Here is a 27,303-nt window from a genome sequence, read left to right on the forward strand (position 1 = left end):
TTGCATCTCCTGGGCCAGTTTCTGACTGGCTTCAAACTGCTTAAAAACTACAGCTTTCTCTCAGATGTTAATTTGGTTCACAGCAAACTCTTGGATACAGCAAGTTGTCAGAGCACCATCCAGCAACCTTTGACCTTTAATCCACAGCATATGACCGCAGTCAGGAAGAAATTGGTCTTGTATTTTCAAACTTCCTTTATAACAGATCTGCAGCAGCTGATCACTTCCTCTTCCAAGTAAATGATATGCAGCAGTGTACCCTCGTCCTTAGCAGTGGAGGTAGTGTACCAAACAGTAATGGAGAAGGAAACATATGGACTCGTTTGAAGTGTACTGTACCATTATTGAAAGTTCTGCTCCTATTGGAGGTCCTGGTTGATCCTGGTGTCTCTGAAGCAGACATAAAACATTTGCCAAATAAAACATGCAAATTATCAACACGACTTCCAGACCAGATCAGTCGCGGCCCAGATGAACAACAACTGCCACCTGTGCTGTGGTCCATAGGGTGCCAGTGGAAACTGGCCTACTGTTGGTTAAAGAAATAAGGAGGAAGGTGTGTTCGTAGGCAGAGAGAAGAGGAAACTCAACAGTGTAGAACTGACAGTAGGGACAGAATGCTGGTTGACATGATGCAGTGAAGGAAGGTGGACATACTGTTTGTCCAGAAGGCCGATTGGAAAGGCTTAGGATCAGGGTTCAGATTATTGACTTGATGACCTGAACCTCAACTCTTTAGCACAAGCTACAAAACAAGCAGACTGATCCATTTAGTCTATGTTTTGTGTATGTTTTTTTTTTTTTTTGTAGTTTAAGTGGGTGATGTGTGGCAACACACCTTTCTTAAAATAGCCTTTGATGATCTAAGTGTGAGGAAATACAAACTGTAACAGTAAGTTTCTCATACCTTAAAAACTATTTTCTTTCTTAATTACCTTTTTCAAGACAAAGTCAGCAGTCTCCTATGTTACCCTTTTATTACTCTATTATTATGGCTCAGTACATGGGTTAGCCGCTGAACTGTCCACTGTCAAGAACAGAACAGCAGACTACATCACAAACTACATCCTAGCATTTATCTGTTTCTGTGATGCCAAAACATGTTCACCCCAAGAAATATTCTTCATGCTTATAGTCGAGTTTCCTGTTTTGTATTTCTGTACAAGATTATTGTTTGTGTTTTTTTAAGGAAGGTGTTAAATGACCACAGATAAGACATGTTTACCTGCAGAAACTTCCCCAGAAGACAAATCTAACAGACACATTGAATGTGCAACACTGCAATGCTAAAAATTTTCAAATTTGCTGATTCAACAATTTTCACAAAACCTACAGGTAAGAAGGCTGAGAGACTGTACCGTGTTTGAATATATATTAGAAGTTATAGTATGTGGTCTACCTGTCATTGTTTGTTGTTTTTTCTCTTTTGAGGTTCCAGGAGATGTCCTGGAGCTGTTGTTCTTTTTCTGGGGCTGCTCAGTGTTCTCCTGCTGGCTGGACTCATCAGCCTCGGTGTCCACTGTGAGTCTGGTTTTCATAAGTTAACGTCTAAATGTCTCTAAGCTTGACCTCATGTGAAAGTTTTAATGTGTTCAATGCTTTTAGGGTGCATGTGTAAAAATTTTATAACAACTAGCAAATATTGAACCCATTAAAAAATGACTCCTTTTAGTGTAAGAGTTTTAAAAAATGTAAATTTCTCATTTACTGATTTCTTATGAATAGTTTTTAAGCTGCTTACAGCTGGAGATTTTTACCTGAAAATTAATATCTTGATTATTATTATTATTATTATTATTATTTTTATTATTAATTTAAATTGTTACATTTACAATCTAGCCACACACTAAATGTTGACACAATGACAGGGAAAGGCAGAGAGCTGGCAGACATGATGGAGAGAAGGAAGGTAGATGTTCTGTGTGTGCAGGAGACAAGGTGGAAGGGCAGCAAGGCACGTAGTATCGGAGGAGGATACAAACTGTTCTACCATGGTGTGGATAGGAAGAGAAACGGGGTAGCAGTGATCCTGAAGGGGGAGTTTATGAACAATGTCCTAGAGGTGGAAAGAGTCTCAGACAGGGTGATGAGCCTAAAGCTAGAAATTGAAGGGGTGATGGTGAATGTAGTCAGTGGGTATGCTCCACAGGTTGTCTGTGAGTTAGAAGAGAAGGAGAGATTCTGGAGCGAGTTTACGCAGGTGTACTACATCCTATGTAGACGAGGTCATTTGAGACTTAGTGACTGCAAAGTGGTGGTAGGAGAGAGTGTCGCCAGACAGCACCGCGTGGTGGTGTGTAAGATGACTCTGGAGGTCAGGAAGAAGAAGAGAGGGAAGACAGAAAAGAAGACCAAGTGGTGGAAGCTAAAGAATGAAGAAACTTGTGAGGAATTCATGATTCTGGAAAGAAGAGGCATGAAGGTCAGTCGTAGTAAGACTGACCTTCATGTGTCTAAATGAGAGGGATCAAGGTAGAAGTGTTAGGTTACAGGGGGCTGAGGAGAAGAAGGTGCAGGAGTTTAAGTACTTGGGGTCAACAGTTCAGTGTGATGGGGAGTGTGGAAAAGAGGTGAAGAGGAGAGTGCAGGCAGGTTGGAGCGGGTGGAGGAAAGTGTCAGGAGTGTTGTGTGACAGAAGAGTGTCAGCAAGACTCAAAGGAAAGGTGTACAAGACAGTGGAGAGACCAGCTCTGCTCTATGGGTTAGAGACGGTAGCAGTGAGAAAGAGACAAGAGGCTGAGATGGAGGTAGCAGAGATGAAGATGTTGAGGTTCTCCTTAGGAGTGACCAGGTTAGACAGAATAAGGAACGAGTACATCAGAGGGACGGCTCACGTTGCCTGTGTTAGCGACAAAGTCAGAGAGGCCAGACTGAGATGGTTTGGACATGTTCAGAGGAGGGATAGTGAGTATATTGGTAGAAGGATGTTGGAGATGGAGCTGCCAGGCAGGAGGACAAGAGGACCACCAAGGAGGAGATATATGGATGTTATAACAGAGGACATGAGGTTGGCTAATGTTAGGGTAGAAGATGTTCATGATAGAGTGAGGTGGAAAAGGATGATTCGCTGTGGCGACCCCGATGGGAAAAGCCGAAAGAGAAGAAGAAGATGTTGGCTGGGTGTTTGACTTTGAATTAAAACTGAAATTTACTGCAAAACACAAACCAACATGTCTGCAGCCCTGTATTTTTCTATTTACTTTTTCTTTTAAAAGATTGCACATGTTTAAACTGCCTTCCTCTTCAGCATCTTAGATTAATAAAATTCTATGGAAAAAGATAATGTGTAAGTGTGAACAAGATTGCTAGAGATTGAAGAAGAATCACTTGTGAAATTTCCTGTTTCCGTTTGCACTTCTTTGTTGTCAGTACAGACATTAGTTGTAAGTGAGGTGGCAGATGTAGGCATATACATTTTTCTCCAAAGATCACACACTGATAAGAGTTTCATTTCCTGTGTATGTTGTAGCTTGTGCGCAGAAGTTAACCTTCAAAAAATAAGACATTTTGTGAGCAATGGACAAAATTTGCCAATGTTGAGCATGGCAAGTTTTGTTCCAATATTTTCAACGTATCAAAGTGTTTATTAATATATTATTATTTGGACTGCTGTCACCGTAGTCACTTTTTTCTATTTTCAGCTTCAAGGAGTTCATAAAAAGGTATAAAAATAGCATCTTAAGTCAGACTCTCAAAGGTAACGATGGGCAGAGGTTCACCAATCTGTAAAATGTTGCATCTACTGTACAAAATTTAAATTTCAGAATAAATGATGCATGTCATTGCATGGGTTCAGAAATACTAAACTGTGAAAACAGTTCCGTGCCATCGAAAAATGTGAGTTAAAGCTCTAGCATGCAAAGAAGAAGCCAAATATCAATAGGATTCAGAAGCACCACTGTCTTTTCTACCCTCCAGCTTGTTATAGTGCTTAATTCAAAAGTCTATATCTCCCTGGTGTTGGGGTCTATTAGTGCCCATGGAAAGGGAAGCTTGCACATGAAAAAGGCACCATCAGTGCTGAAACAAGCACATATTTTTTGACCTTTTGAGGAAGGTGTTAGAGTAAAAATGATTTACTCAGTGATAATTATCTAATTCTCTTATTACATTTTTGTTTGATTATTGTTTCTTACTTCTTGTCATTATGAAGGATATTTGTTTTTGATGTTTAATCCTGTCAGTAACAGGAACATGTTATACTCTGCTAATGCTGCATTCTGCACACAGACATAAAACAGGACAGGTCAGAAAAAGGTCAGCATTCTCAGAGTTGACCAGTTCTTGTTGCTATACACCTATGAGCAGTGTTTTATCCTTATATGGAGTTCTTTTTCCTTGTGAAATGATCATCCTTTAACCATACCAGCCCCCATCTGTGACTTCAGGGTGTGTCTCATTTGTAATAAAAAGCTTGCACAAAGGGGGAACGGACGGAGTTGGAGATAGGAAATCCTGGGTGAAGCATTTATGATGCTAAGACCTCAGGCCGGCTCCCCTTGCAAGTAAAAAGGCAGAGTGTCCTTGTTGTGCTTTATTGTCTCCATCTCTTAGTGTATGAAACCTGTTGTGGTAATTTTGGACCCAACAGAAGGGTCTTGCATATTTCAGCAGAACAATGCTAGACTGCTTTTTATAATCTATAAACCCAATTCAAAAAGTGTTGAATTGCTGAATCTGTATAAATTATTATTAAATGAGGGTGTATATATAAAAATGGTAAATCTTTGAATGGTTGATGCCACAGTTTTGTTAAACCCCTCGAATTAAAGCTGCAAGTCTTGACTTCGCTCACATCTTGAGTGTTTCATTTTACTTTGACTGTGTTGGTGTATAGGCATATCTCTGATCCATTATTAAAATAACTGTAGAACATGATTTTTATATATATATATATATATATATATGTATATATACACACACACAGATCATAGCTCAGTACGTAGTTCAGCTATAGAACTTCAAAGTGAAGCTGACTGAACTTCTCCAGTATAGTGAAAACTATTCAAATTAATTGACAAATGAGCGAGACTGACTGGCTTCAGATGTGGTCCAGACAGTGAGTAAACAACAATCTAAACATGGCCAATTCATGTTTTAGCTTTAGGGATACTTACACAGTATACTAAAGGTAATTAAACAGGAAAACTCTTCCAAGAAAGAAGTTGGGGATGATCCTGACAGCAGCAACTCGTAGCAGCAATACCACTACAATATTTCCTCATATTATCAATATCAGAGTAGATGGACAAAAGACATTGTAATTTACAATATCAGAGAAATGTACACTGTCAAAGGCCTCTGTGCTGTTAACATGTATCTAACCTAAGGCTGACCTCTAGTGGCCATGTGAATTCAGACTGGCCCATCAGAAGGAAAGGTGTTACGAGGCCCTGTTCCCAATCCTGGTCTCAATCTCTCTTCACCAACATTACAACAGGAAAAGCACACTGCACATTTATTTATTGTAATTATTTCTTATCTAATTCAGTTGAATGGCCGTCATAGTCAAAAATCTCATCTTTTAGTTTCCTTTCGTCTTTTCTTTACATACCTCATGGCATCTTGCATTGGACTAACTAAGATACATGTTATTCCAAGTTGTCCAAGCACCTCGCTATCTAATTACCCATTTTCCAATGGAGATGATACCTGCTCTTGTCACCTGTTTCTGTCACAGTTAAATGAAAAGGGACGTGGCAGGTATAAACGGAAAACTAGATGTATTCACGGGAAACCACACAAAACAGGGAACTAAGGGGGGATCAACAGACACTACATAAACAGGGAAAAGCACGATGACAAAATAACAACATAATCCTACCAGTATGGTGGGGTACAAAGTAACAAACAAGAAACCAAAGTACAAAAGAAAACCACTGCTCAATGGCAGACAGACAACTCACAGACTGGTAATTAGTGTCCAAAGTTCAGAGCGGCAAAGTCCAGAGGGTGCAGGGGGGGAAGAAAACAGGGCTGAGGAGGATGACTAGGAGCAGGCAGGGGAATGACGACAATCTGACAGAGGGGAGAGGACTGAGGAGAGTTTATGTAGGGAGTGGGACACACAGAGCCAATGTGCAATCAATTACTGGGAGCAGAGGGAGAGAAGTAGCTGGTGGACAGAGACCAGAGGGAGAGGAAGAACTGGAGAAAATCCACAGCTGGCCGGGTGCTTGGCCAAAACGGTGACAGTTTCACCCTTGAGAAGTAAGTTTCTTTGTTCAACTAATTTACCTTCCGGCATTCTCTTTGTGGTTTGTACTCCACCACACTGCTTCAGTGTGGTTGCAGCATGGTATGTCTTATAACTGCCCACAAACTTGTTCTTTCCTCAGCAACTCAGCTTCCTGAAATCAAAGGGTTTTAACATGATGTGCATTTGCTGCAGTCTGTGCAGCAGAACTGACCATTTAGGAAAGCATTGGCCATCTTATGAACAACTTAGGAAATCTATAGCAATGTTGACTATAAGAAGTCTGTTGACTCAGAACCTTCTAGACATCAGACAGGATAAATGGCAAAAAGGAAATTAATGGCTGCAAACATAAAAGTCAAGTCATTATCAAACTCATTCAGTGATTCACTAAAACATCTTTTCCAAATTTGCATGTTTTACCTCAAAGTCTTTTTGCAGTGGAGTTGCATCTTGACCATGTTCCAAGGTCTGCACTAACGCAGAAGGCCATGCAGGTAATACTGTGTGGATCCAACCAACCAGACTCAATGCAACAGCAAAAATAGCACATACACACTAACTTTTATTTACATTTTGTATGTTCTACTTCATTTTTCTATTTTGTCCTGTGGAAACTTGCCATGCAGGATGGAAGACATTTTGAGGTTCCTGCTATTTTCTCTCCAATAAGCCTGATTCTTGGACAACAGCTCCAGAGGACTGCAAGAAAAAAGAAGCAGATCTAACTGTTAACTCACAGTGTCTCTCTGTAACTCTGCTTGTGTCACTGCTGTCATTTAGGAGTGACTGTGACTAAGTTGTCTGGGAACTCCACAACTCGGTATCATGGACACATTCCAGATCAGATGAAGTGTCACAGTCAAAGTGTGAACCACAAATTGTTAATGGCTACTTCAAATAAAGAACATGTCTGATAACAATCCTCTAGATTCTGTCACTGATGCTTTGTCTCACTCTGCCCATTAGTCCTTTTGTTACTGCAGATAATATGTAATGCAAGAGGCAACATACAGAACATAAAGTTACATTAAGGATCTGTGTTTATGTCTGTTAAAAGATCATCAGCATGGTGTCTTTTGTTCATTATGCTCTTAGGTACTGGGGGAGTGGGCAGCCTAGTAATGGTGGTGGAAGTCCTGAGCTTGGTGAAGAGGACTGTGGACATATCAGAGTTTCAGCTTCCAAGACTGGAATGACCTGTCCTGTAACAATACTCTGAAATGGATCTGTGAAAAAATATTGTAACACTGGTGAAGCTTAGATGTCATACATAAAATCTTTTCTCTTTTATCTTTTTTATTTTTTATCTCTCTACATTCAATAATTTACGGTATAAGTGATGATTCTGCGTAAGTATGGTCACTGCCTCTGTCATGTAGAAAGAAAGAAATGATGTGATACAAACAGCAACATTAACCATTTTGAGATTTTACCCCACACTACATCACATCAACTGTAATTCTGGCTACACTTCACAATACACCCTGCAAGTTATAGTTTAATTATTATGTGCAGCAGTGTACTATTAAAAAAAATATCTACCTGATACAACAGAGAGACAAATGTGTGCATTCCCACACTGGACCAAGACAAAACGTTTAAGAATAACAGTAACTGATGTTTCCTGCTCCTTCTGCCTGTCTGCCCCTGATTTCCTGGTTGGGCCTATTCCTTGCTTTCTCCCTCCTCTGACCTGCTAATTGCAAATTGTCTGGACCTGTGTCTCCCCTGTCCCTTTTTTTTAGCAGGTATGTCAGATAGTCTCACATCGCTTTGAGAGCAATACTATCCAGCATTTATCTATGGACTGATTATCTGATATGAACCCTGTTGTCCTGAAACCTGTCTCTGCCTGGCTCCCCCCTAACCGGACGTGACTTCTGTTTTTACCTGCCTCTGGCTAAACCTCCAGTACCGTGAATGTTATCCTACCTGAGCGGTGCTCTTCCTCATTCTGCCTTAGTTTGTTCTCATCAGTTTCTCTTGTTGTTGCTGAGTGATCTTTGTCGCCACCTTCTGTTGTAGCCTAGAGATGGAACAGTGCAGCAGCTTGTGCCCAGAAAAGGATGTTAGTGAAGTTCAGCTCTTCAATGATTATTAAATCTTCAGTATATTAGAATAAAGTTTTTAGTGTGAGTCAATTTAATTTTGTTTTATATTAAATATTAAACTCCTTGGGACTTTTCATATAAACATGAGTAAAATTAAAAACTTTTAAAGTGTCTTTAACTTCTTAATCCTCAAACAAACAGGTCAGAGTTGATCCTCAGAGCAGAATCAATGTGGGTTTCAGTGTTTTTAGTGAAGCTTGATGGCACTCTGTGTGTTGATCTGTGTTCACCGCACTAATCTATATCTTCATGTTGTCAACAAGCAAAAGATGTTTAATTTACACAACACAACATCCTACAGATACCAACAGAAGAGGGCGCTTTAGTCCTTCTGTCATATTTCAAACTCGTCACTTCCTCAGAAGATAAAACATCAAGAGACTGAAATAAACACAACTTCTGCTTCACTCATTCTTCAGTCTGTGCTGCAGAGCTGATCTTCCAGGAGATATTTGACCATCTAATGAGCGATGGAAGAAATTTGTATGAATGTTGAATATAAAAAATCTCATCATTTAAGACCATCGACAGATCAGACAGGTACAAATGTTTTATCACACTGAGCTGTTAATAAATCTGTTCTCATCTATTATTACTTCTGTATCATTGATTATATTAACTGATCTGGTCTCTGTTCAGGTTCCAGGAGCTCAGAGAGGAGACTTCCTGTTGCTGCTTTTCTGTCTCTGGTGCTGCTGAGTGTTTCCTTGCTCATTGGACTCATCGGCCTCGGTGTCCACTGTGAGTGTTCATGTCATAAGTTAACATAAAGTCAACCAATGATTTTCAGGAACAGATATTTACTGGAACTACAAGATACAACATTAGACTTCAAATAAACCCACTGTGCTCCACGTAAACATCCCTCTCCCTGTTCTGGACTCTGCACAGAACTTAACTTATTGTTGTGAAATTTCTATAATAAAAAGTTCTAAATCTTAATCATCAATCAGGAATAGTAGAAATCTGTGATTGGCTAGAAAGGCGAGCCTCACTCAGATACTTCTAAAAGTAAATATTTCTGCACTGCTGGCAGTACTGTTCAGTTAGTCTGGAAGACGAGAAGCTTTAACAGTGTTTTGCAGTGTTGGTATAAACTTAATACATTTCAGCCAAACCTCAAGTCATAATTAGACACTGTAATTTGCTATTTTATGTCTTAAAGTCTTATTTTATCATGGGACTTTACATTTAGCAGACACTTTTATTCAAACAACCTACAAGGGATTTGAACCCCCACTGTGGCTGGGGATCACACAGTAATCACAGTGATCACAGTGATCTTACCACTACACTAACCACCAGAGGTAGAGGCCTGGTGGCAAATCATGTTCATTTACATCAAATGATCAAAGGTGATATGTTATAGTACTGTATGTTCTCCTGAGGCCATGTGAATTAGTTCAATTGTTTGTTCTTCATGATGGCTGTATGGTGTGTAATAACCACCATTAAAGCCACAGAAACTTCACACTTCCTCAGATGCTGTAGCAGTGACAGACTGAAACCAGGAAACCTTTTCATCATTTACACGTGCTGCAGTCTGGGCAGCAGATCTGACCTTCCTGGAGACTTTCATAAGAAATGGAAAACATATATATCAATGTTAAACCCAACAGGTCTACAGGCAATTTACCTAAATTTAAAATTTAACATTATATTTAAACTATACACACTAAAATCACTATAGCAGTTGTTGGTTTCATGCATTTCCACAGTGAGATACTTTGATTCTTTGTATGATTCTCTGTAGAAATTATGGAGAAACTGAAAAACCTGGTCCTTGAAGTCCCCAAAATGTGCCTGTAGACTGTCATTTTGAAAAGCAATGTGGATTATGACCGGCAAGTCTGAAAATGTGAACAACCTTGATTGCGACTTTTGTGAACCATGAATATATATATATTATATATAATATTTAAAAAATAATCAACGACGACAAAGACATAGCAGCAGGATCACAGAGACTCAGCAGATCAGCAGATCAACCCAACTCATTGTACAGGCGTTGATCTTATCTCGCCTGGATTACTGCAATGCACTACTGATGGGTTTACCGGCATCCACGACCAAACCCCTCCAGATGATCCAAAATGCGGCAGCACGCCTCATTTTTAATCAACCTAAAAGGTCTCATGTCACACCGCTCTTCAGATCTTTGCACTGGCTTCCTGTGGCTGCAAGGATCAAGTTCAAAGCTCTGTCTCTTGCCTACAGAGTCGTCAACTCCACAGCTCCATCTTATCTCAATTCAATCGTTCAGGTCTACATCCCCTCCCGTCCACTGCGCTCAACCAGGGAACTGGTGGTACCAGCACCACACAGTCGACACCAAGGAAAACTGTTCAGCTCAGTGATCCCACGATGGTGGAATGAGCTGCCTATCTCTACACGCTCAGGCACCTCACTAGCAATCTTTAAAAAACTGCTGAAAACAGAACTCTTGCGCATCTTCCTTTGCACTTAAAAAAAAAAAAAAAAAAAAAAAAATTCTACCCTTTCTTTCTAACATCTCTTGAAACAGAAACACTTTTTCGATAGCACTTTGCTTTGATGTTGTTTCTTCTTGACTTAGATTTTGTTTGCTTGCCTTGTTCCTCACTTGTAAGTCGCTTTGGATAAAAGCGTCTGCTAAATGACTAAATGTAAATGTAAATGTAGATGCAGCTGAGCTGAACTAAGTTTTAAAAGTGTCAAATAAACATGCAACTTTATCACCACTGTCATAAAAAACCCAGCTTTAGGTCACAGACAGAATCAGTCAGCCTTAGTCCTGAAATTAATCCAGCATCCACGAACTGGTTGGAACTAAATCCACAGTTTGTTCAGATGTATATGTAGAATTACCGCCCTCTGTGTGCTCCCTGTGCTTGTCAACCAGCCTCCATCCACCAGCAGATGTCCCCAGATTCTCTCCTGCCTCCTTTGGCCTTTGTTCCTCTTAATGATTAAAGCATTTTCTCATGTAAAAGTGAAGCATTCATTAAAAATACAATACAGCAATCTTACCCGAGTTGATTGTGCTTGATTTATATTTCTATAGTAAACATGCTTCATATTACATCATGTATGAACCTGTCAAATTAATGTTAACTATGCACAATTCTGATTTCAATGAATCTGTGCTGAGCATTCACTCATCATGGTGCATTTTCTAACCACATTATGGAAATAACATGGTAAACACGTCTGTGGTTACCTGCAGTCCAGTCTATACCACATATCTTTTTATGTTACTGTGTAAACACAACTCACTGATAGACTTCACCAGGAAGATCATTAAAGTCATTATTATTATCATTAGATACATAGATATGGTGATATGTTATGTAGATAATATTTTAAACAAATTTAAATCTCTCATTTAAAAAAATAATTTTATACAATAATTAAATAAAGTGTTTGTGCTCTGTGTGTGTGAGTTCCTCTTTTAAGTGAGATGATTGGTGACAAAGATAAAAACGCTCACTATTAGTACACATGACTTCCTGGTAACGTTGAAAAGAACTGAAAGCAACATACAGTAGGTTCATTCATTCATTCTAGTGATTTTTTTATAAAACATGGAGGAAATATATGCAAATGTTGATGATGACAACTCCAGCAAACCGATTCAACATTCAAAAGCTTCACAGAATCAGTCAGGTAATTTTATTAGACTGAACTGTCACTAAATGTAATTATTACTGTTGTATCATTAGTTATATTCTCTGCTCTTTTCTCTGTTCAGGTTCCAGGAGATTTCATGGAGCTGTTGTTCTCTGTCTGGTGCTGCTGAGTGTTTTCCTGCTGATTGGACTCATCAGCCTCGGTGTCCACTGTGAGTCTGGTGTTGCCTGCTGTTCTTTTCTCTTTCCTCTTTCTACTTACCCTAACCAGTTGAAGTGCCTTAATATGACTGGAATTAAATGTTTGCATGAGGGAATTTTTTAATTTGCCAAAATATTTCTTATTTTGTAATATTGAATTATAATAAATCATTTTGTGTTTTTCACCAACATGTCTCTGCATTATTTCAGATCATAACTCAGTATGTGGTGAAGATGATAAACTTTCTACTATCAAAACCAACCTGACTGAGCTTCTCCAGGCCAGTCAGAAAAAACTGTCCTCCATGACTGAAGAGAGAAACAAGCTGAAGACCAACCTCAGTGAAATGACTGAAGAGAGAAACGGGCTGAAGACCAACCTCACTGAAATGACTGAAGAGAACAATAATCTTCAGAGTTTGCTCGAACAGAGTGAGTCAGTGAGAGACAAAGCACATAGTGTCTCAATGATGACAGCAAAAATAACTGCAAACACAATGATCCAGTTAAGATTATTAAGGATTAATTCATGCTTGGGTTTCTACAGTGAACTAAATGTTTCCCAAACTCACTATAGTTGCATTAGTCATGTTTTGTCATGTTCATTTACTAATGTTAAGATACTTGTTATGTCATTTCAAACTGGAATCATGTACTGTAAATCCAACTTCCTTTAGCAGTAGATGTAGCTGCATCTTCACTTATTTCTTGTTGTTTTGTGTTACAGAGACAACTTGTCCTGATGGATGGACAAAGCTATGCTCATCCTGTTATTTCCTCTCCACTGAGTCTGGTTCCTGGACAACAGGCAGAGAGGACTGCAGAACCAGAGGAGCAGATCTGGTGGTTATACACAGCTCTGAAGAACAGGTGAAGCGTGTGTTCATGTTTGTCTGACAAGGAGTGAATGATAATGTTTAATTTGCACGTACAAACTCAGATGAGGATTTAGTCTGAGTTTAGTCTGAGTTGTGTTTTTGTTCTATCTGTGAGCTGATAATGTGACTGAACATTTGATTGATCATTATTTGATTGATATTTCTGATCTGTCTGTGTACACACATACATGTGCATGTAATGTGGTTTAAACTTGAATATTAAATGTTTTGTTTCTGTTAACCAGATCTTCCTCTCTGCATTCACCAACACGAAAACTTGGATTGGTTTAAATGATAGAGACAGAGAGGAGACCTGGAAATGGGTCGATGGAACTCCACTGACTGTGACGTAAGTGCTTCAACTTCTTTCAATCCAAATATCCCTGAAAATAATGTGACTCCTAGTAGTTGTGGATTTATAGTTAAGTTAGTTAATACATGACAAATTCAAGTTGTGCTGTCAAATTGACTTGTAGCGAGACTAAAATCTATGTAGATACAAATATCAGCCTGTGTCTTTTTCCCTTGTTGTGAATTTTGACTTGTGTAGAAATATTGAGATTTTGTTCAGTGTTATGAAAGAACTGAAAGTATAAAGATCAAATGTTATACTGTGTTAAAAGACTCATGACAACTTATGACAACTTATTCAGAGCAGCTTTTAGTTTTTAATAATAGGAGCACAGTTAAAAACATTAAAGTAGCTGAAAAGATCATTTTAAGTCTGACATTAACAGTATCGGGATTTTGGTTGTTGTATCACCAGGTACTGGGGATCAAACGAGCCAAATAATGGAAAAGTAATCATAGAATTAGGAGAAGAGGACTGTGTCGAGATCTCAGGTGGTCAGTCATCTAAATGGAATGATATCTCATGTGAATCTTCTCTACGGTGGATCTGTGAAAAACCAGCTCAGCCTTGACATTCAAAATATTTATTCTATTTACAGCTGTTTATTATATCCAAATAATCAGATAAAACACTGTAACAATGTAAAGAAAGCAGTAATGTTACAGTAATGTTACAGTAATGTTCCCGTTTCTCCAAACTCTCCAGAAACTGGACAAATGCTTCTCAGAAATGCTTCATGCCTCTGAATATAAAAAAATATGATCTGCTTTTATTGTTTTTATGTTAACACATAAACAGCTGTGATATTTTCTGGCTACATCACAGATCGTTTGCTCATCTCAATACTTGCTGCAACATGTACATTTATTTTTCAGGAGTTTTTCAAAAGATTTTGAAAAATCCTCTAAAGCTGAAACAATAAACAGCAACAGAAGTATTTGAAACTGTGCAGTTATTTCATTAAGTTATTTTATTAAAATACTAGTTGAAGATTAATCCTTGATTATAACATGATACGTTATGATTCCTTCAACTGTGTATAAACGAGGATAATACACATACAAATATATGTCTCTATAAAATATACGTTTCTGAATGGATGATGCCTTCACACATATGTAGGTCACTCATGCTGTGGGCACTGATGCACCCTCATATCATCACAGACTGTCAGTGCTATAGAAATAAATTTTATTAATTTATTATTAATTTTAAATTTCTTATATTTACAAAATACAGTTAAGTTGGTGAAAACACTGAAAATCTTTTCATCTTTTCTGTCAGATAAATAAAGGTCCAAGCTAACTGACAAATCACAGATTTTAGTTTTTTGGAAATATATAATTTTCTATTTGAACTGATAATTTTAATAATTTTTTTTGATGACTTAGACAAAGTGTAGTACCACAGTCATCCTGTAGATTCAGCTCCAGATTGAACAAAGGCACACCGCTTGGCAGACGATGGCCCTTTAAACCACTTTTAGCATAATTGAAACTTGTCACTTACTCAGAAGGTAAAACAAAGAAATACAGAAACCAAGACCACGTTCATCATTTACTATACACTACCTGTCAGACCTGCATGGTTCATGTACTGCTATATGTTAATCTGCTGGGGGACCTCTACTGATAAACTGAGCTCCTCTCCTCTCTCCTTTCTCCTCTATCCATTCAAATGCCACCATTGCATGTCATTAACTTTGTGTCTTCTCTCTCCTGTAGTTGTGTTTCCTCCTCTCTGTCTCCCTCTCTCTGTACTTTTCTGCAGGTATCCTCGGCCTGGAGCTGTACATCTCCAGAATCCAGTTGACCTGTCCAATGTTCTTGCTGCTTCTTGTTGTTTTTTGTTGCCTGCTGTTCTGTTCTCTCTTCTCGTTCCACTCACCCCAACCGGTCGAGGCAGATGGCCACCCACAACGAGCATAGTTCTGCTGGAGGTTTCTTCCTCTAAAGGAAGTTTTTCCTCTTCATTGTTACCTAAAGCTTGCTCAGATGGGATTGTTGGGTTTTCTATATAATGTTTTTATTATACTCTACTACTCACCAGGCAGAGGAAAAATACGAGGTCAAGTTTTCGACTACTACTACTACTACTAGTAGTACTACTACCACTACTGTTGATGTATTTGCATCACCTTGTATAAAATAAGGTTTAGTTAATAGTTACACAATTATTACTTTTAATAAGTTGCGTACTATAAATGACTCAGATCTGCAAAATGTAACCACAGAAAAGGTGTGTCTGGGTACTACTACGCAGCGTGGTTACAGCTATGAAAGGGGATGTGAAGTGTGGGTGTTAGTTTTAGCATGGGTTAGTTTTAGCATGACTTAGCCCAAGACTATGGTCGAATTAGTTGTTAACTTGTGTAAACAAGTTTTTTCTCAGGACTCAAATGTGTTTTCACAGTGTAATCTTGATATTTTCTGAAATAAAGTAGTAAAGTAACCCTGTAGCACCATCATGTACCTCAAAGGAATCAAGTGTGATTTATTCACATTTTAATCATTTTTTTATTCATTTGTAAACCATCTTTTAAAGTGTTGCTGTTTCTTACAGATAGTTAGTGTTCGTGGGAAGAAGCCGAAAAGGACTGCAGGGACAAAGGAGCACTTCTGGTGTTCATAAATGGTATGAAGAATAGGTGGGAAAACTGATGCACAGTGAAGAAATACATCTGTTGGTTGTTAAGCGTTTCAGACAAGTTCCAAACAAGAATCTAAAAACACGTGCGCACATGAAATTCATTCAAAGTCATCAACTAGCAACCATAAATGTAGTAAATGTTAACAAGTTCAATTTCAGTTTCTGCATAAGTTTATATTTAATCACAAATATAAAAAGAATTTGGGACCAATGTCACTGAAATGACTGAAGAGCACAACAGCCTCCAATGTGAGTCAGTGAGAGCACATGATGTCTCAATGATGACGGCAATAAATAACTGCAATAGGGTTACTGTTTCTCTTTAAACAGTAAACAGTTTGGGTAAGCCCAGATGATGATGTCATGCCTTTGGAAGCTTCTGATTATTTTATTTGAGTTAATGTGAGTTAATTGAAGGCATACCTGTGGATATATTTTAAGGCACACCTCAAACACACTGCTTCTTTGTGTGACATCACGGGAAAATTAAAAAGAAATCAGCCAAGAAGTCAGTTGTAAACCTCTGATTCAGATACCTGAAGGTGCCACGTTCATCAATTATACACAAGAATAAGACTATGGGAGTGTCCAGCCATCACATTGTTCTGGAAAGAGACAGGTTCTGAGTCCCAGAGATGAATGTGCTGTAAAACCTGAAGTAACATCTCAACTGTGAAGTAAAGGGGTGGCAGCATCATGTTGTAGGGGTGTTTTAATAAATAACATGGCATCATGAGGAAAGAACATTATGTAGAAAAACTGAACCAACCTCTCAAGACACCAGCCAGGAACTTAAAACTTGCTCACAAACGGGTCTTCAGCTGGACAATGAACCTAAACATACAACCAAATGAGTGACTGAGGCTACGTTCAGACTGCAGGTAAAAGTGACCCAAATCAGATTTTCTGGGTAACTTTCATATGTGGATCTAAGTCAGATTAATCTTGGATGTTTTCTGATGCCACCTCCGTCTGAACAGTCAGATCACGTTTTATTGACTTTGACACCACCATAACTCTGGATTGGCGGGAGCTTGGACAACAACAAACAACAAGAAAGTCAATGTGTTGGAGGGTCCATCACAAAGTCCTGATCTAAATCCTATAGAAGATTTGTGGGCAGCAGGAATGGGCCAAAATCCCAGAAAACTATTGTGAGAAGCTCGTGGAAGGATACCCAAAACATTTGATCCAGGTTGTACAGTGTAAAAGCAAAACGACCAAATACTGATGAAATACATGTAAACTAAACTGTAAAAAAAGTGTCTCCCATTATTCTGGCATTTAGTAAACAGAGATAATTTTGATAATACTAACTGATCCAAAACAGAAAAGGTTTAGTCTGATTTAATGTCGGACAGTAAGAGAAAATAGGTTGTGTGTATTTTTATACAGTATATGTGAACATCTGGTTTCAGCTGCAATATAACATCTAAATAATCAAATAAAAGATTTAGTTCATGTAATAGTCGTATTAAGCATGTAACTGCAATATTCTCATACCTTCAATCTCCAAAGCAACTTATGCTTCTCAGAAGTGCTTAATGCCTTTGAAATAAAAAAAAATAATAAGATGAGTTACTTTTATTGTATTAACTGTATGTTTTAGTGTGTTACAATAAGACGGTCAAGTTAAGACAGATGTGATATTTGCTGACAACAACATATATAGTTCACTTTTGTCAACATATATGTTTATATTTCAGGATATTTTCAAAAAGCCTGTGCTTACAGCTAAGAGCAGTATTTCAAACTGTGTCAACATTTAACTACGTGAAATGTTAGTTGAAGATTGTGTCCTGATCACCGTGCTAATTTAACAAAGTATAAATCTAAGACCAAACCATGTTAAGTTAGGAGCTCTTTGTTTCAGAGAGATTCAACATGAAATAATAAAAAGTTTTAAGAGTTTCAATGTTTGTGAGAAGTGTTATGGACATAACCTGAATATTTTTAGTTAAATATATGTGTAGTATAAACATTAGCATGAACAAGAATATGCTAATTTTCTCTATCAGCAAATGAAAAGTTCACAGACAAAGCTGCCACAGTATATTAATACTAAATATTTTTAGGACCAGGACCTGATTTCATGCTGAAGTTTAGGAGAACTGAAACCAACAGAAGAGTTATCAATTACATCTAAGTTTTAAAAGATGTCAAGAATGTTTTTGTTTTTTTCAAATTTGTATTATACTGTTATTTAACAATTTAAACAAAAAATCCCCCAGAAAAACAGTAATGTAGCAACAAAAGGTGAAAATATCAAACATGAATTCAGGAGAAATGACCTGTCCAACTAAACACTGATGTTCACACTGGTGATGGTGGTGGTATACATCATTCTCTTTATACTACAGGACCCAAAACAAACAACTCTAACTTTAGTTTTATCTGTCTGTGGGACATTTTTCAGTGTTGTCTAGGGTCAAGTTGGTATTTTGCAAATTTGTATTTAAATTTCAATTTCATAATTGAATCAGAAGAGATGGCAAAAAGAATTTTGTCTGAGAGAGTGAGAGTAGTGGATTATTACAGTTCTTTCTCATCAGTCTGTGTCGATGTTATTTTTTAGTGAAGATTCTGATTATTTTTCTCCACGTTTGATTTAAAAACTGAAATTATCTGTCAGGCGACCAATACTTTGTTATAATATTACAGTAGCTCCTGCTCTACTTAGTTTGTTCTCATCAGTTTCTCTTGTTGTTGCTGAGTGATCTTTGTCGCCACCTTCTGTTGTAACCTAGAGATGGAACAGTGCAGCAGCTTGTACCCAGAAAAGGATGTTAGTGAAGTTCAGCTCTTCACTGATTATTAAATCTTCAGTATATTAGAATAAAGTTTTTACTGTGAGTCTATTTAATTTTGTTTTACATTAAATATTAAACTTTGTTGTTTTCATATAAACACATTTAAAAGAAAGTGTCTTTAACTTATTTAAATCCTCCAACAAGCAGGTCAGAGTTGATCTTCAGAGCAGAACCAATGTGGATTTCAATGTTTTTAGTGAAGCTTGATGGCACTCTGTGTGTTGATCTGTGTTCACTGCACTAATCTACATCTTCATGTTGTCAACAAGCATAAGATGCTGAATTTACACAACACAACATCCTACAGATACAGTACCAACAGAAGAGGGCGCTTTAGTCCTACTGTCATATTTCAAACTTGTCACTTCCTCAGAAGATAAAACATCAAGAGACTGAAATAAACACAACTTCTGCTTCACTCATTCTTCAGTCTGTGCTGCAGAGCTGATCTTCCAGGAGATATTTGACCATCTAATGAGCAATGGAGGAAATTTATAACAATGCTGAATATGATAAATCTCATCATTTAGGACCATCGACAGATCAGACAGGTACAAATGTTTTATCACACTGAGCTGTTAATAAATCTGTTCTCATCTATTATTACTTCTGTATCATTGATTGTATTAACTGATCTGGTCTCTGTTCAGGTTCCAGGAGCTCAGAGAGGAGACTTACTGTTGCTGATTTTCTGTTTCTGGGGGTGCTGAGTGTTTTCCTGGTGATTGGACTCATCGGCCTCATGTCATAAGTTAACATAAAGTCAACCAATGATTTTTAGGAACAGATATTTACTGGAACTAGAAGATACAACATTAGACTTCAAATAAACTCACTGTGCTACACGTAGCCATCCCTCTCCCTGTTCTGGACTCTGTACAGAACTTAACTTATTATTGTGAAATTTCAATAATAAAAAGTTCTAAATTTTAATCATCAAGCATAAATAGTAGAAATCTGTGATTGGCTAGAAAGGCGAGCCTCACTCAGATACTTCTAAAAGTAAATATTTCTACAGTGATGGCAGTACTGTTCAGTTTGGATGACGAGAAGCTTTAACAACATTAAGATTGATTGTAAAGCGCATTTCTATTCAAATTATTTGCAGGATGTTTAAATTATGAACATCTGTCATGATCACAGGACAAACTTACTGTAGGAAATATTTGGACTTAACATAAATACCAATAATATGACATTATGTGAATGAATTAATTTTTTTGTGATTCACAGACATGTCTCTTAATTCTGTCAGATCATACCTCAGTGGCCTCCCTGACTGAAGAGAAAGACCAGCTGAAAACCAACCTGACTGAAATGATTAAAGAGAACAATAAGCTTCAGAGTTTGTGCAGTAAGTGAGTCAGTGAGAGACAAAGCACATAGTGTCTCAATGATGACAGCAAAAATAACTGCAAACACAATGATCCAGTTAAGATTATTAAAGATTTATTAATGTTTGGGTTTCTACAGTGAACTAAATGTTTCCCAAACTCACTATAGTTGCATTAGTCATGTTTTGTCATGTTCATTTACTAATGTTAAGATACTTGTTATGTAATTTCAAACTGGAATCATGTACTGTAAATCCAACTTTGTGTTTTACCTCACACTTTCTTCCTTTAGCAGTAGATGTAGCTGCATCTTCACTCATTTCTAATTGTTTTGTTAATACAGAGAAATGTTGTCCTGCAGACTGGGTTGTGTTTAGTTCTTCCTGTTATTTGCTCTCTAATGACTCTGGTTCCTGGGAAGAAGCCGAAATGGACTGCAAGCACAGAGGAGCACTTCTGGTGGTCGTAAATGGCACTAAAGAACAGGTACACAATAAAGAAATACATTTATTGGTTGTTAAGTGTTTCAAGCAGGTTTCTAACAAGAGTCTAAAAACACGTGAGCACAAAAAATTCTTCCAAAGTCATCAACCAGCAATAATAGATGTAGTAGATGTTAACAAGTTCAATTTTAGTTTCTGCTTTAGTTCATATTTAATCTCAAATATGAAAAACAAATGTGACCAACATCACTGAAATGACTGAAGAGCACAACAGCCTCTAATGTTTGTACAGACAGAGTGAATTCTTCTTTTATATAATGTGTATCTGGAATTACCAACACAACTGAAACACAGGAGTTTACATAAAGAGATCATAACAGGTTCCAATTGATTTTGAAAAAACAAACCCTGAGTGACAGAAAGTCAAGTAGACAGAGATTTGTACCACAAACGAAAAGTCAACAACTTAAAACAGAGCAAAGAACGAACACACACACACACACACACACACACACAATAGGAGATTTAAATTCAACAGTGTTACCATTAGCATCACCCCTTTAACTATAAAATGTTACTGAGAAACTGTGTTTATGTCAGATCTTTACAGTTTCTTCTTCATTTTGTTGTTTGTCTGTTTTGGTCAGTAACTGGAGGAACAACCAGCCTGATAATGGTGGTGGAAGTTCATGGACTGGTGATGAGGACTGTGCACATATCAGATCTGACTCTGAGTGGAATGACCTGTCCTGTGAAATATCTCTGCAGTGGATCTGTGAGAAAATGTTGTGACACTGGTGGTGACAGCCCTCTGTGTGCTCCCTGTGCTTGACTACCAGCCTCCATCTACTAGCAGATGTCCCCAGATTCTCTCCTGCCTCCTTTGTCCTCCGTTCCTCTTAATGATTAACACATTTTCTCATGTAAAAGTGAAGCATTAATTAAAAATACAATACAGCAATCTTACTCAAGTTGATTGTCCTTGTTTTATATTTCTATTGTAACATGCTTCATATTACATCATGTGACCGTTAACTATGCAGAATTCAGATTTCAGTGAGCATTCAAACATCATGGTGCATTTTCTAACCACATTATGGAAATAACACAGTAAACACGTCTGTGGTTACCTGCAGTCCAGTCTCTACCACATATTTTAATGTCCCTCTGTAAACACAGCTCACAGATAGACTTCCCCAAGAGGATCGATAAAGTCATTATTATTATTATTATTGTTATTATTATTATTATTATTATTATTATTATTATTATTATTATTATTATTATTATTATTATTATTATTACATAGATATGATGATGTTTTATGTATATAAACAAATTGAATTCCCTCCGTTTAAAAAACTAATTTTATACAATAATTAAATAAAGTGTTTGTGCTCTGTGTGTGTGAGTGTGTATGAGTATGAGTTGTAAGTGAGATGATTGGTGACTAAGATAAAACTCACTTTTTGTGTAACATGCACTATTTGTACACGTCTTCCTGGTAAAGGAAATATATGCAAATGTCGATTCTGACAAACCGATTCAACATTCAAAACCTTCACAGAATCAATCAGGTAATTTTATTAGACTGAACTGTCACTAAATGTCATTATTACTGTTGTATCATTAGTTATATTCTTTGCTCTTTTCTCTGTTCAGGTTCCAGGAGATTTCATGGAGCTGTTGTTCTCTGTCTGGTGCTGCTGAGTGTTTTCCTGCTGATTGGACTCATCAGCCTCGGTGTCCACTGTGAGTCTGGTTCATGTTCAGTTCACTTTGTTAAGAAGCATGTTACATATCAAAGTGTTGTTTAAAGTTGGGAGTTCAACACCTTTTATCTTTCCTGCAGAGCAAAGATAATTATACATTGCGTTATGAAGGGGGCACAGGCTCACCAGAGAATATTATAGTAATATTACATCATAATAATTAATTTAGTGTTTTTTGTTTCACCTACATGTGTCTTCATTATTTTAGGTTATAACTCAGTACGTGGTGCAGATGATAAATTCTCTACTATCAAAATCAACCTGACTGAGCTTCTCCAGGGCAGTCAGATAAAACTGAAGAGAGAAACCAGCTGAAGACCAACCTCACTGAAATGACTGAAGAGAACAATAAACTCCAATGTTTGTTCAGACTCAGTGAGTAGAAGCAGTGAAAGACAAGGATCATGGTATCGCAAAGATGCCAGTAAAAAATAAATGCGAACAAAATTATCCAGGGACTTAGACTTATGTGCACAGTGAAATAAAGTTTTCTCAAACTATTCTTTTAAACTGGAATTGTGCTCACACTGTTTCTCTTTAGCCATAGATGGAGTTGTGTCTTGACTCGTGTTTGTTTTGTTACAGATAAAACTTGTCCTGCAGGATGGACAAAGTTCAGCTGTTTCTGTTATTTCCTCTCCACTAAGACTGGTTCTTGGACAGAAGGCAGACAGGACTGTAGAACCAGAGGAGCAGATCTGGTGGTTATAGACAGTGACTTAACGAGGATTTTTCAATTCAGTTTTTGTTTCAGTTGAGTTTTTGTTGCCAAGTTTAGATATTTGCAAAAAGATTTAGTTTTTTGGTCTCTGTGCCAGGCAGAAATTTTATTAATATTTTGTTTTTGTTTCAGACCAAGTTTGTAACTAGCAGGAATCCTTTATGTTTTTTATTAGTTACGATAACCATTTGCCATTAATGTCACCAAAGTTTATCAAACAAAATTGTAGAGCATCTCTGTACTGGATTTGTGAGAAAAAACGCTTAGTGCTGGTGTTCGTGTTTGTTTCATGTGGGAGAGTGAGTGTAGTGTATGACTACAGTTCCTACTGTAATGATGACTCAACAATAAACATCAATGGAAGATTCTGATCATTATATTAAATATGGGTTCAAGATCAAAATTATTTGTCTGGTGTTATGATATTAAAGTAGCTTCTGCCTTTCTTGGCCTCTGCTTCTCTTTTCTTCTTGTTGCTGAGTGGTTTTGTCGCCACCTTCTGATCTGTAAACTCCAGTAGCAGTAGAAGAGTTGCTTCAGAGTCTTTGAGCAGAATTTAGTGTTTCAGGATCAACGCTCATGTGATTATCTCTGTTTATTACACTCACTGTGTTTATTACACTCACTGTGTTTATTACATTCACTGTGTTTATTACAATCACTGTTTATTACACTCTCTGTTTATTACACTCACTGTGTTTATTACACTCACTGTGTCTCATCCTCATGACTCAGACTTCTGAAAGAAACTAGATCTTCAAGCAAAGTGAAGAACAGTCAAACAATAAGGCACAATGTGAGAGATAAAGGAACTGAGGTTAAATAAAGATATTGATGGTGGTTGATCAGTGTCACTAGATTCCTGAAGGTTTTTCTTTATTATTGCTGCAACAACTGCAAATTATCAAGTCTGTTGACTCAATAACTTTAACAAAACCTACAGGTAAGAAGGCTAAGGCTGTACCATGTTTGATTATATATTAGAAGTTGTATTAGGTGGTCTACCTGTCATTGTTTGTTGTTTTTTTTTTTCTGTTCAGGTTCCAGGAGATGTAGAGCTGTTGTTCTCTTTCTGGTGCTGCTCAGTGTTCTCCTGCTGGCTGGACTCATCGCCCTCGGTGTCCACTGTGAGTCTGGTTTTCAAAAGTTAACGTCTAAATGTCTCTAAGCTTGACCTCATCTGAAAGTGTGAATGTGTTAAATGTTTTTAGGCTGCATGTGTAAAAACTTTATAACAACTAGCACATATTGAACCCATTAAAAAATAACTTGCACTGACTCCTTTTAGTTTAAGAGTTTTAAAAAATGTTACTTGTTTCTTAATTAGTGAACTTTGACTCAAAATAAATTTCTCATTTACTGATTTCTTATTAACAGTTTTTATTTTTTTATTTATTTTTTTATTTTTTTTTACTTGAAAATGTATTGTTGAAACATTTAAATCTAAACTTTAAACTTAATTTACTTACATTTGTTCTTGTATATAATTTTAACTTTATTCTGGTGTGAGAGTTCATTTTGTTTTTTGTAAAGTTACAACACTTACAATACACAAAACTAAACTTTTAAGAAAGAGGAAGAAACTATTTTAATTTGCATAGCAATGTGATATTTTGTTTCTCAGAGTCTGAAACAACTCTACAGTAGAGCAAAGTTGCAGAGACAAAAAAATTCAGTTCATCATATTCGTATTTATACTGTGTTTGAATGTTTACATTCACTATGGTTTCTTTTAATGGACAGACACATTCAAATGACTGAAGAGAGGAACAGGCCGCAGGATCTGTCCAAACAGAGTGAGTAAGAGTTGTAGAGACATGATGCATCATAAAGACAAAACTCTTTCTTTCCTGTTGTGAGTCTTGCAACATGAATTTGCTTCATATTCCCCAGAGACTGAGGAGACATTGTTCACATTCTGTTAATGTTAATAAGCTAATGGTAACATGTTCAGATACTAATTCACTAATAGCAGTTTAAACAGGCACTAAATCATAACCCCTGTGCTAAATCTGCACTTGTCTCCACAGTGTAATTTACTGGCAGTAGATGGAGTTTTGTATTTAATCATTAATATTGTCTGTTGTTTTATGTTACAGAGAAAACTTGTCCTGCAGGATGGACGATGTTCAACTGTGTCTGTTACCTCCTCTCCAGTGAAACTGGTTCATGGCAAACAGGTAGAGAGGACTGCAGACAAAGAGGAGCAGACCTGGTGGTCATAGACAGTGCAGAAGTCCAGGTGCAGTATTTTTGATCATGTTTGTGTGACTGAACAAGGAGGGAGAAAATATTAAACAGGACTTTACACGTAACTGGGAACACAATCTCCAGTCCTCACTGTGTAGAAATATGCAAATTCAGTGATCAGAGAGTGAGATCTGTGACATGCAAACTTGTGGTCTGTCCACAGATGTTCTGTAGAGTTTAGGTCTGAGCTTTTTTTGGGACACTCAAAGAAAACTTGTCCCAAAGCTACTACACTATTACATAGTAGATATGTTCTGATAAATGCTGTATGTGTGTCCTGCACATGTTATAGTTATACGTAACATATCTCTCGTCTTCATTTCTTTCACTTTGTTAAACAGACATTTCTCTCTGGATTCACCAGTTATTCAGCCTGGATCGGTTTGACTGACGTGGAAAATGAGGGCATCTGGAAATGGATAGATGATACTGGACTGACTCTGAAGTAAGGCTTCACGTTGGTGGTACACTCACTGATTAACATTTACTATTTATTCATCATTGTATTTTACTAGAATTGAATTGTGTTGGTTTGAATTACCAGCAAACAATTCTTGCATAAACTGTAGAAACATCCTAACTAGAAGACTTTCATGGATAAAGGTACTAGTGTTTTAAGTAGACAGATTACCGTTAAGTGCTTTGTATGGAAGAAGAAGGATTTTAATTTCTGTTCTTGATTTTACAGTGATCCAGAGAAACTAAAGTAGGAGAAACATAATTCTTGTCAGAGCTTTGGCTGCCGCATTTTGGATTAACAGAAATCGTTTTTTAGGAGTTATTGGGACATCCTCTTAGTACTAAATTGCAGTCTAGAAGTAAAAAATACTTGTTCACCAAATTTAAAAAAGGCAGATTATAGCTGTCAGAGCATACGTCCCTTAAAAATTTAGTGAAATAGTAACAATACTGCACAGAGCTGCTGAATAACTACAATAACAGTTTTTATCACGTTATAATTTTATTTTATGTTAATGTATCACTCCTATTTACAGTGCTAACTGTGCTTCTAGTGTCAAATCTGATGACGGTGTCACTGATTCTTTTCTTTCTTATCCTGTTACTGTAGGTACTGGGCAGAAAATCAGCCTGATAATCATGGTGAAGAAGACTGTGCACATTTAAGATCTGATAATTTTTTGAATGATCTGTCGTGTCAAACTTCTTCACAGTGGATCTGTGAAAAAAATGCTTAACCCTCCATGTTTAAATAAAAGCTGCAGTTTATATTTAAACAGTACTTTCGGTAAAGGTAACAAAAAATGGAAATTAATACCATATTAAAAAAACATTTCAGATCAATTATTCAGAGCAGTTTTTTGCTGTAATTTAACCATTTCAAAAAAAGAAAAAGGGATTTATTCCTGGAAGACACATTTAAATCACTTTTTGGTTTTACATTTTGTTATTTTACAGTTGTGAAAACACATGGGATTAAATACCACAAAGGCAATTTGAGAATCTTGGTTTGTAAACTCATAGTTCCTCATATCCTAAAATAGGACTCCTCTCATTTAAGTAAAATAAAAAAAAAAAGTGTTGCCTCTGCAAACTGCTGTTTGATAATTTCTCCTTTTAGACTATGATGCAGCATTAGATGGTCTACACAGCCCAGTGCTTTTAGATCTGCTGATCAGCACACAACCCTTCGAGCTGAAGAGCATGTCTGCTCTTTAAAGTATTTTGTGTGATGTTCTGTGGTAGCAGCAGATCTAAGTACTAACTGCACACTGTTCACTCATTGAGTCAAGTTTAAATCAAATAGTAAAATATGAACTTAAGAACAGCTCCATAAATATTGATCTGCTAACACCCTCTACTGGTAAAATGACATATTGCATATTGTATGATGATGCTGTCAGGTGACGTGACTCCTGCTCCCTTTCGGGAACGGACTAACTAGTGGACCCAGTTGCAGAATGACAACAAAAGCACAGGGAAATTTCCCAAAAATGATTTATTAACAGAATACATA

General features: G+C 37.1%; 1 protein-coding gene across 1 annotated transcript; it reads left to right on the forward strand.

The window, feature by feature from the left end:
• The first annotated feature begins 11,873 nt into the window (after positions 1-11,873).
• Positions 11,874-13,920, forward strand: LOC113173446 (CD209 antigen-like protein A). The gene is made up of 6 exons (XM_026376857.1): positions 11,874-11,955; positions 12,041-12,130; positions 12,330-12,551; positions 12,847-12,989; positions 13,243-13,346; positions 13,764-13,920. The coding sequence occupies exons 1-6, from the start codon at positions 11,874-11,876 to the stop codon at positions 13,918-13,920; spliced, it is 798 nt and encodes a 265-aa protein (XP_026232642.1).
• The last annotated feature ends 13,383 nt before the right edge of the window (positions 13,921-27,303 follow it).

The sequence above is a fragment of the Anabas testudineus genome, chromosome 21 (assembly GCF_900324465.2).
Source record: "Anabas testudineus chromosome 21, fAnaTes1.2, whole genome shotgun sequence".
In the NCBI taxonomy this organism is placed as follows: Eukaryota; Metazoa; Chordata; class Actinopteri; order Anabantiformes; family Anabantidae; genus Anabas; species Anabas testudineus.

Excerpts from the sequence above, each read along its gene's own strand:
- LOC113173446 (XM_026376857.1), top strand. The coding sequence starts at position 11,874 with ATGGAGGAAATATATGCAAATGTTGATGATGACAACTCCAGCAAACCG. Across the intron at positions 12,552-12,846 it reads TCAGAGTTTGCTCGAACAGA|AGACAACTTGTCCTGATGGA; the intron begins GTGAGTCAGTGA and ends TTTGTGTTACAG. Across the intron at positions 13,347-13,763 it reads GGAACTCCACTGACTGTGAC|GTACTGGGGATCAAACGAGC; the intron begins GTAAGTGCTTCA and ends TTGTATCACCAG.